This window comes from Zea mays, chromosome 4, assembly GCF_902167145.1.
Source record: "Zea mays cultivar B73 chromosome 4, Zm-B73-REFERENCE-NAM-5.0, whole genome shotgun sequence".
In the NCBI taxonomy this organism is placed as follows: Eukaryota; Viridiplantae; Streptophyta; class Magnoliopsida; order Poales; family Poaceae; genus Zea; species Zea mays.
Genome location: NC_050099.1, coordinates 89,731,884 through 89,742,895, shown reverse-complemented (window position 1 = coordinate 89,742,895; position 11,012 = coordinate 89,731,884). Strand labels below are relative to the sequence as shown.

The following is an 11,012-nucleotide window of genomic DNA, read 5'->3' as shown; positions in this document are numbered from 1 at the left end:
CCGCGAGAAACTAGGAACCCTAACTGACTCTGCGCACGCGCGGACCGTCCGCGCCACCACCGCGGACGGTCCGGACCGCGGACCGTCCAGCCTCCGGGCCGGACCGTCTGCACGGTCATTTTGGGTTCGAACAGTTGTGTAGTGGTAAGTTGTTTTGGTCCACATAAATTTTTTGTTTTTCTGTTGCATAGAGTTTAGTTTCAAAATATTATCACGAGCGTTGAATAATAAGTTGTTTGGTTTCCTACCTAAGACGCCATAATTTGCCTAACCTTGATCACTCGAATTGAATAACTAAGTTTAGATAGAAAAGTTAAATATATTGTGGTGTCTTATACAGTAAACCAAACCTGCCCTCTTCGGACGCCAAATCAGCTGGCTGAGCGGGCGAGAGATTATTCGTTCTTTGGGCACGGTTGCTAGTGTAGAGTATGTAGGCCGTGGAGACCTTCGTCGTTTGCCTTCGCCTATATATAATCACCTACACAAAGATGGCGAGGATGCAAACAGCACCATTCGGTCGCTCCAGCTTTTGTGCACGTCCACTGTGTCCCTCCTCGCTACCCCCGCTTTTTGTGCGCGGTGGCAACGTGCGACAGCCGAGAGGCAGAATGACGAAGCAAGTGGTGGTGGTGGACACAGCTCTGGTGGCGCCGAGCGAGGAGACGCCGCGGCAGCCGCTGTGGCTGTCCAACCTTGACCTGGCCGTGCCGAGGACGCACACGCCGCTGGTCTACTACTACCCGGCGCCGGGCACGGGCTCCTTCGCGCCGGACCGGCTGAGGGCCGCATTGGGCGCCGCTCTGGTGCCATTCTACCCACTTGCCGGGCGCCTCGGCGTTGGCCCGGACGGCCGGCTGCAGATCGAGTGCAACAGCAAGGGCGCGCTCTTCGTCGTCGCCAACGCAGACCTCACCGGCGCGGACGTCTTCGACGACTACGAGCCGTCGTCGGAGATCAGGAACACTTTTGTGCCGTTAGGGGAGTCCGGCGAGGCGAACAACAGCCCCATATCCATGTTCCAGGTATTAATTAAGCATCATCTCTTGTCTAGTTCCATGTAACGATAACAACCAAACCGAAACATGCATGTGAATCAAATCTGGGGCCTGCAGGTGACTTTTCTCAAGTGCGGCGGCGTGGTGCTAGGAACCGCCATCCACCACGCGGCCATGGACGGCGTGGGCGCGTTCCAGTTTATGCAGACGTGGTCCGGGGTGGCACGCGGCCTGGACGTGGCGGAGGCGTGCGGGCCGCAGCCGTTCCACGACCGGACGCTCCTGCACGCGCGGCGCCCGCCGTGCCCGACATCCGACCACTTCGTCTACTCCCCGGCGTTCCTCAGCGGCCGCCCCCGGCCCTACGTCACCCGCATCTACTCCGTCTCGCCGAAGCTCCTCGCCGACGTCAAGTCGCGCTGCGCGCCAGGCGTGTCCACCTACTGCGCCGTCACCGCGCACCTCTGGCGCTGCGTGTGCGTCGCGCGCGGGCTAGCGCCGGGCGCGGACACCCGCCTCGGCCTGCCGGCCAACGTCCGCCACCGCCTGCGCCCCCCGCTCCCGCGCACCTTCTTCGGCAACGCCGTCGTGCGCGACCACGTCACCGCCCCCGTCAGCACCGTCCTCGGCGCCCCTCTCGGGTCCGTGGCGGAGACCATCAAGAAGGCGGTGGACCGCGTGGACGACGCCTTCGCGCGGTCGGTGCTGGACTACCTGGAGCTGCAGAATGCAGGCGGCAAGCAGCTGAGCGGCCAGGCTCAGGCCCAGGCGCCCAGGGAGCAGCTCGTACCGGCGACGGACCTGTGGGCGGTGAGCTGGCTGGGGATGGCCATGTACGACGCCGACTTCGGCTCAGGCGCGCCGCGGTTCGTCGCGCCGGCGCAGATGTTCGGCATCGGCACGGCGTATATGACGCCGCGCGGTCCGGACAGGGACGACGGCATCGCCGTGCTCATCTCTCTGGAGCCCGAGTACCTGTCGTGCTTTGAGAAGGTCTTCTTCTATAACGAGTGATGTCTCAGGTCTGGAGTTCAAGGATGTGAACGTGTGAATCTCCGTTCGAGTAGTAAGCTATTTTTCCTTTCCCTTTTTTTTTGTACGTCTGAGCGGTCCCACCGAGTATTCTAGGTATTCCTTGAAATACTTATTGTTTTGGTCAAATAAATAAATATCTGCCTTGCGTTATTGAAGAAAGCTATAAGCCTATAAAACATTCTCTTTTATTGACGAGCGGGACATTTTTGTTAGAAGATTTTTCTCATATTGAGGGTTGGTTTAGTGATGAGGGTGTTGAGTACCAAATTGAGCGAGCGGACGGTCCGGCCCTGAGGCCGGACGGTCCGCGGTCCGGACAGTCCGCGCCTGTGGGCCGGACGGTCCGCGCATGCGCAGAGCAGTTTAGGGTTCCGAGTTTTGTGCTATGTTTGTTGGCTAGATTTGTGGAATTAGCTCGGAATCCAGTCGTGTAAAGGGTCCACCCCCCTCCTCTATAAAAAGAGAGGTCTACGGCTGATTTGTAATCAACAATCGAATCAATACAACTTTTATTCGCATTTTATCCTAGGAGTAGTTCTAGTCTAGTTTAGGTTTAGCCTCACAATCCCCAAATTCTTCGTCTCTCTTCGGCTCTACGTCGATTAGAGGAGTCTAGGTCGGCTGGCCCGAGCCTAGACACCACCTAGGATCTCTCCTCCCCGACGGGGTCCCTCCCGGGAGCGAGATCCAGGCGCCGCCGGCAACTTCCGCCGCCTCTGCGTACGCGCGGACCGTCCGGCTCCCAGGGCGCGGACCGTCCGGCCGTCAGGCAGAGAAGCCCTAGCCGCGCATCAGGCCGCGGACCGTCCGGCCCCAGGCCGCGGACCGTCCGGCCCCAGGCCGCGGATAGTCCGCCCCTGCGCAGAGAGTACCACCGCGCCTCGCACCAGGCCGCGGACCGTCCGGCCCCGCGCGCGGACCGTCCGCCCCTGTGCAGAGAGCACCGCCACCGGTTCTTCTTGAGTATTTGGCGCTCCGAAAAGGCGTCAACATACTTTTTGGCGACTCCGCTGGGGAAAACACATCTAGGCTCATCAAATCGGCCCTCAATGGCCGGTTCAAGGGAGAGCTCTGATATTTCTCCAAGCAACATCATAGAGCCGACTTGGGAAACCTTGCCGGCTGACGAGCAGCTCCAGTTCGAGGAGCACAAGGAGCGGATGATCCAGGAGGCGAAAGCAAAGTTCTTGGCCAACTTCAAAGTGGACAGGAACAACAAGGTCGTCCGACATCGGGCGACGGATCCGGCTTCGCTCCAAACCACGCCAGATATCCCCAATGTAAGTAATACCAACGATCTGCAATCTCTTAGAAATTATGTAGAAGATCAGCGTGAACAAATGCAGAACATCATATGGGGTATGCAAAGCGATCTTAAGAAACTAGTGCGTGCATTTGATAAATCTAGTATCACAAATTTTCCTTCGCACGAGGTTGAGTTAGGAGGTAACACGCGTAACACATCGGCTACAGGTTGTCACGACCAGTCACAACCCCTTTATGGGATGCCGATGGACACATACCCTGAGCAACCGCAAATCGGCAGCAAATCAGCCGATCTGCACATGCCCGGACCGTCCGCACGTGAGCGCGGACCGTCCGGACCAACAACAGTCGGGCCGATTTTTAATGAGTTACCTAGATATGCGCCCGAACCACCACATACGACACAGAATCTAAACTACCCAGTCGGACCGTCCGCGTACAACAACGGACAGTCCGCACATAATCACGGACGGTCCGGGCCAATGTCCGGACAGTCCGCACATGACCTTTTTGAGGAGGATTGTTACCGGAATCCTCACCCGTCCCAGCAGCACTTCCCATCGCACTATACAATGCATCAACCCATTAATTCAAGATCCAGAGCCCAGGAAAGCTTTCCGGCCCCACCCAGGAGGCCGGAAAGAAACGATCAAACCTATGACCCATATAGGGCAAATGAAAATGCACCACGTTACTCAAACCAATGGGGGGAAAGACAACATGCTAATATCCAGCCAACCCCACCTATGTTTGACCAGAGAGCCGGTGGTCTCGCACCGGCTGCCATTGATATAGTAAGGGAAGAAATAGCCGGGGCGTTCCGAGATAAGCTCGGAGTAAGCATGGTCCCTGGGGGCAATCATATCGGAAACCTTATGACAGCCGATTTGATCACCACCCATACCCACAGGGAACCAGGATACCCGAATTCGCAAAATTTTCGGGTGATTAAGGGAAAAATACACGCGAACATATAGGCCAGTTTTTAGCACAATTGGGAGAATTGGCCGACACAGAGGCATTTCGCGTACGTTTATTTTCATTATCGCTAACAGGAACCGCGTTTGCATGGTATGCCACTTTACCTCCTAATTCCATTTCATCATGGGGGGATCTAGAACAAAAATTTCATGATCATTTTTTCTCCGGTGACTATGAGTTGGATTTGGTAGATTTAGTGTCGTTGCGACAGACAAAAGATGAATCGGTTAATGATTACATCCGGAGATTCCGAGATACAAGAAACCGATGTTTTCAAATTCATTTAGCAGAGAAACAACTAGTAGGATTAGCCTTTAATGGTCTGCGATATTATTTAGAAGAAAAATTAGAAGGCATCCAATTTTTTACACTAGCACAGTTACACCAGAGAGCTTTGGCTTGCGAAAGCCAGAGCAAAGAAACTGCTAAAACAATGCGTCACAACGTACATATAGTAGAATGCGACCAAAGTAGCTCAGATGACGAATCAGCAGAAGTGTACGCTGCTGAAATGGTTTGGCCAAAACAGGCCAAATCTTCGGCTTGTGCCTCCTTACAGCCGGTTCAAAAGAAACGGCAAGAGGAGGTTAAGTTTACGTTTAATGTTGGTAAGTGTGATAGAATATTTGACGAATTACTAAAAAATGGTAATATTAAAATAAATCACACTGTTCCATCCGCCGACGAGCTAAAACGTCGTGCGTACTGCAAGTGGCATAACTCATTTTCTCATGCCACTAATGATTGTAATGTATTTCGGCGACAGATTCAATCGGCCATTAACGAAGACGATTGAAATTTCAGGAAATGCAGGTGGATACAGAGCCCTTTCCGATGAACATGATTGACTTCGAGGGCAAGAAAGTCCTGATTCGGCCAAATACAGCTGATAAAGGCAAAGGCAAGAAAACAATAATCGGCAATGCTAAAAGGGCCGATGGGGATTGTAAAGCTTCTTGCAGGAAAGTGGTGGCCGAGAAGACTCCCGATGGAGGGGAGACCCTAAAGGTGACCATCACAGCCTCTAGCACTGGTGGGCAAGCGCAGACGGGAAGACAGTTGCGGGAACCCGTGCTGCGCATCACGGACAGTCCGCCGTCCAGACGCGGACGGTCCGACGCTTCGCCGGACGGTCCGGAGGACTCTAGCGGACAGTCCGGCCGTGCTCAGGACCCGCAGCGACCACGTACCTTCAAACCACGACGACCCGAGATAGGTACGTGGAAAACAAATACATTTAAAGCAGCTGGTCGGCTGATCAAGCCTGGCCCGACTTTCGATCAATTGTTGTCTAAATACGTGAAAAAGAAGGCCGGCCCCAGTGACCGGCCACCAAAGCGACCCCGCTCACCCATTCATGAGCAACGTCAGGTCAGGCCGATTGGACCACCTCACCAATCGGATGAAATGAAAGGTCCTATTGTACAATTGAGACCTAACATGCCGACATGGACACCTCCACCCCCTTATCCATCTATGCCATATCCATACACATACTTACCTCCACCGTATGTCCCAAATCAAATGTGGGGCATGCCACCATATCCATTTGGGATGCCACAGTACCCCGCCTGGGGGGCACCCCAAACATCCGTTTTTGATAGGTTGGCGCCGCCAGTGCAAGACCGATTGAGCGCTGCTGAATCTGGTCACCAGGCACAGGCCCAACAAGATTGCCGGACTACTCGGCCTCCTAAGCCGACCAATCCGGCAGGGGGGCATATGCCTGTAGCAACTCAAAGAACAACGAAAAAAGACATCATCAAAATAGGCACTGCAGATGTTGTCATACAAGAAGATAATAAAGGGCCGATGATTTTCGGTGAATCGGCCAACACAACCGAAAAGGATACGGCTACCATCAAAACAGTCGATCCAAAATACTCCATGCCTCGATGGTGCCCAGCGGGATTGACACGATCCCAAAAGAGAAAATTACAGCGCCTAAGAGCAAAGGAGAGCCAGGAGAAGGAGGCGGAAAAGACATTTAATGACACACATCCACTATACCCGCCACCGCAAAAGAAATGGAGACCGAAGGCCGTTGAGAAAAAACAAACGGCCATAGAAATAGAAAGTCAATCTGCACCAGGCGCGGATCGTCCGGCCCCTGCGCACGGACCGTCCGCCGTTCACCAGGAAGTCTCTGGACAACCTGCACCAGGCGCGGACCGTCCGGCCCCCGCACGCGGACCGTCCGTCGTTCACCAGGAAGCCTCCAACGACACGACAACATCAATGGAAGAGGACGACCTGCTGGGAGAAGACCTGGTCGACTACGAGGCTTCTCCAGAACGCCCAGGTATGGATGTAAACATTATTACATTTTCTGCTGATTGTACTATTATCGGCGACGATGAACCTGTTGTTGCCCAGTTTGATTTTGGTCCTAAAGAAGCCGCCTTTACTAAACCAAAAGAATCGGTAAATCATTTAAAGCCGCTCTTCGTGCGCGGCCACATTGATGGGATACCGATTGCTAAGATGTTGGTAGATGGAGGGGCGGCTGTAAATCTGATGCCTTATTCATTATACAGAAAATTAGGTAAACAAGATGACGAACTTGTCAAGACCAACATGACCCTCAGCGGTGTTGGAATTGATAGTTCGATCAAAGCCAGGGGAGTCACGTCCGTTTAATTAACCATCGGGACTAAGACCCTTGCTGCTGCATTCTTCGTCGCTGATGTAGAAGGAAATTACAGTTTAATCCTAGGCAGAGATTGAATTCACGCCAATCAATGTATACCTTCTACATTACATAAAATGCTGATACAATGGGTAGGCGATGACATAGAACAAGTACATGCTGATGTATCGGCCTGCATCGCTGTGGCCGATGCCCCTGTACTCTGGACTTATGAGACTGCTACATGTCTCACAGGAGTAGACTTTTCTGATTATCAATTCATAAGTATAGATAAGAAAGGTTTCATTCCTGTAATGCTAGAGCCGATGGAGAATCGGCTAAATCCTAAATAAAGTTAAAATGATGAATACACACAAAGTTCATGAGTCTTTGGTCACAGACAGTTCGGCCGCCAAGGCCGGATGGTCTGGTCTTTCACAAAAGAGTTCGGACTTTAAGACCGAACATCTACCACAGCGAAAAGACAGTATTACGGATGATCCGGTCCCTGAGACCGGAAAGTCCGCCATCACACAAAGATCATCTGATTCCTCTGTGGGGGACATGATAAAGGAATTCAGAGATCTTGATAAACTAGGACAGGGGTTTACATCGGCCGATCCTTTGGAGGAGATTGACATAGGAGATGGTAAAACTCCAAGGCCGACTTTTGTAAACAAGACCCTGGAGACCGATTCTAGAAATGAGATGATCGGTCTATTGAAGGAATATTCAGATTGCTTTGCTTGGAATTATACTGAGATGCCTGGATTAAGCCGAGAGATCGTAGAGCATCGGTTTCCTATTAAATCTGGTTTCAGACCTTTCAAGCAAAGAGCTAGAACATTTCGTCCGGATCTTCTCCCACGCATCAAGGACGAAATCCACCGGCTGCTAGAAGCTGATTTTATCAGACCTTGCAGATACGCAGAGTGGGTCTCCAATATTGTGCCGATGGAGAAGAAGGAGAGAGGTAAACTTAGAGTATGCATTGATTTTCGCAATTTAAATAGAGCAAGTCCTAAAGACGAATATCCCATGCCCATAGCCGACACATTAATCAATAATGCATCAGGAAATAGAATTATTAGCTTCCTTGATGGTAATGCCGGATATAATCAGATTTTCATGGCCGAAGAAGATGCGTCTAAAACGGCCTTTATATGTCCAGGCTTCATTGGTTTATTTGAGTGGGTTGTCATGACATTTGGTCTGAAAAATGCTGGTGCTACTTATCAGAGGGCTATGAATTTGATCTTTCATGAATTGTTAGGAAACACTGTGGAAGTTTACATTGATGATATTGTAGTCAAATCGGCTGAGTTTAGTTATCATATAGCTGATTTGCGTAAAGCCTTTGATAAAATGCGTCAGTATGGTTTGAAAATGAACCCACGTAAATGTGCTTTTGGAGTGTCGGCTGGTAAGTTTTTAGGATTTGTCATACATGAACATGGTATAGAAATAAACCCTGACCGAATCAAGTCTATTCGGAATGTGGGACCTCCGACCTGTAAGGTCGAGGTACAGAGGTTTCTCGGCAAGGTGAATTATTTACGAAGGTTTATTTCTAACCTAGCCGGGAAGATTGATGCGTTCACCCCTATTCTTCGGCTTAAGAATGATGCCGAATTCGCTTGGGGGGCAGAACAGCAAGAAGCATTTGATCTCATCAAAAAATACTTATCTTCGGCTCCCGTATTAAAAGCACCACGAGCAGGAGTACCATTCCGATTATACATTGCAGCTGAGGATAAGGTCATTGGGGCTGTTCTGACACAAGAAACCGAGGGGAAGGAGCATGTGGTGACATATCTAAGCCGAAGGTTGGTGGATGTTGAAACAAGGTACACTTTTATTGAAAAGTTATGCTTATGCTTGTTTTTTGCATGCACCAAATGTAGATGTTATTTACTGTCTAGTCATTGCACTGTTTCTGGTCAACCCGATGTGATCAAATACATGTTGCATAACCCAATTATGAGTGGTAGAATTGGTAAGTGGGCTTATGCACTCGTAGAATATGACTTGGCCTATGAACCATTGAAATCTATGAAAGGCCAAGTCATAGCGGATTTCATTGTAGAACATCGGGTTAATGATATTCATGAACTAGACATGTCATACCTCACTATTACTCCTTGGACTTTATATTTTGATGGATCGGTTTGCAATGAAGGGCAAGGAATCGGCATTGTGCTTGTTTCACCAAGTAATGTCTCCTTCGACTTCTCTAGCCGATTGAAAACTTATTGCACTAATAATCAAGCTGAATATGAGGCCCTCCTATTCGGCTTAGAACTTTTAAATGGTATGGGAGTAAAACATGTGAAGGTATTTGGTGATTCTCAGCTGATTGTCCAACAAGTGTTAGAAGAATATCAATGTTTTGATGGTACTCTAAATAGTTACCTTGAGAAATGTTGGAGCATAATTCATTCTTTTGACGAATTCAGTATTCGGCATATCTCTAGAGTTGAGAATCATAGAGCTAACGATTTGGCACAAGATGCATCAGGTTATCGGATAAAGAGAGGAAAGTTTCACAAAACTGAAAATCTGATAACCGGTGCAAAGCCAAATTCCCAGGTCGCGGACCGTCCGCGTGATGACGCCGGACCGTCCGGGGTTACCAGAAATGTTCTTTTGATCAATTCGGCCGACAATGAGGCCGATGCAAATGATTGGAGGACACCTATACTTAATTATCTACGAAATCCCAATATAAGGACAGATAAGAACATTCGGCGAACAGCTTTCAAGTATGTTTTGATGAGTGATGAACTTTACCGCCGAACAGTCAATGATATCCTGCTTAAGTGCTTGGGCCCAGATGATGCTATATTAGCCATGGCCGAAGTACATGAAGGAATTTGTGGTACTCATCAATCAGCTCCAAAGATGAAGTGGTTGTTGCGAAGGTCTGGTTTTTATTGGCCTAGTATGATAGCTGATTGTTTCAAGTACTACAAGGGTTGCCAAGTGTGTCAAAAATTCGGCGACCTACAGTTGGTCCCTGCAGCCGAATTACATCCTATTATTAAGCCTTGGCCGTTCAGAGGATGGGGATTAGACTTTATTGGAGAAATTCATCCTTCATCATCAAAGGGGCATCGGTTTGTGTTAGTTGCCACTGACTACTTCACCAAATGGACTGAAGCCGTTGCTCTAAAGAACATGACACACAAGGAGGTAATCGAGTTTATAACTGAGCATATTATTCATAGATTCGGCATTCCCCAGACCTTAACTACAGATCAAGGTACTTCTTTTATGTCAAAGGAGGTACGTGAATTTGCTGAATTATACAAAATTAAGCTGCTTAATTCATCTCCATATTATGCTCAGGCCAATGGTCAGGCCGAGTCTAGCAATAGGACATTGATTAATTTGATAAAAAAGAAAATATCTGATAATCCTAAACATTGGCATAAGATTTTGTCTAAAGCTTTATGGGCTCATAGGATATCTAAACATAGGGCTACTAAAGTATCTCCTTTTGAGCTTGTCTATGGGCAGGAAGCAGTGTTGCCTGTGGAAATAAGTTTGAATGCTGTCAGGTTCGCCAGACAAAATGATCTAACTACTACTGATTATTATGATTCAATGATTGATAATATTGATGAGGTGACCGACAAGAGGATGATAGCTTTGGGAGCAATAGAAAAGGACAAGATCATGGTAGCCAGGGCCTACAACAAGAAGGTCAAGGCAAAATCATTTCAAGTAGGGGACCTAGTGTGGAAGACCATTCTGCCTCTAAGGAATAAAGACCGGAAGTTCGGGAAATGGTCACCAAGCTGGGAAGGTCCTTATAAAGTAAAACAGGTGATGTCTGGCAACGCCTATTTACTACAAACATTACAAGGCAAGGACTTGCCTAAGGCTTTGAATGGGCGTTTCCTCAAACAGTACCATCCTAGTATGTGGCAAGATGCCTAAGAGAACCGATGTAATCGCATCGAGTTAGTTGCTTTTGGTTTGCTCAGCTCCACCAAAAGGCAGGGGGGCATATGTTGAGTCCCAAATTGAGCGAGCGGACGGTCCGGCCCTAAGGCCGGACGGTCCGCGGTCCGGACAGTCCGCGCCTGTGGGCCGGACGG

General features: G+C 49.6%; 1 protein-coding gene across 1 annotated transcript; it reads left to right on the top strand.

Moving 5' to 3' along the window:
- Window positions 1-414: 414 nt before the first annotated feature.
- On the top strand, window positions 415-2,188 carry LOC100284063 (uncharacterized). Its single transcript, NM_001156961.2, has 2 exons — window positions 415-1,025; window positions 1,116-2,188. Exons 1-2 carry the CDS (start codon window positions 612-614, stop codon window positions 2,010-2,012), a joined length of 1,311 nt encoding a protein of 436 aa, NP_001150433.2. The 5' UTR covers window positions 415-611; the 3' UTR covers window positions 2,013-2,188.
- The last annotated feature ends 8,824 nt before the right edge of the window (window positions 2,189-11,012 follow it).

Coding starts and splice junctions, on each gene's coding strand:
- LOC100284063 (NM_001156961.2), top strand. CDS start 612: ATGACGAAGCAAGTGGTGGTGGTGGACACAGCTCTGGTGGCGCCGAGC. Junction 1,026..1,115: donor GCCCCATATCCATGTTCCAG/GTATTAATTAAG, acceptor TGGGGCCTGCAG/GTGACTTTTCTCAAGTGCGG.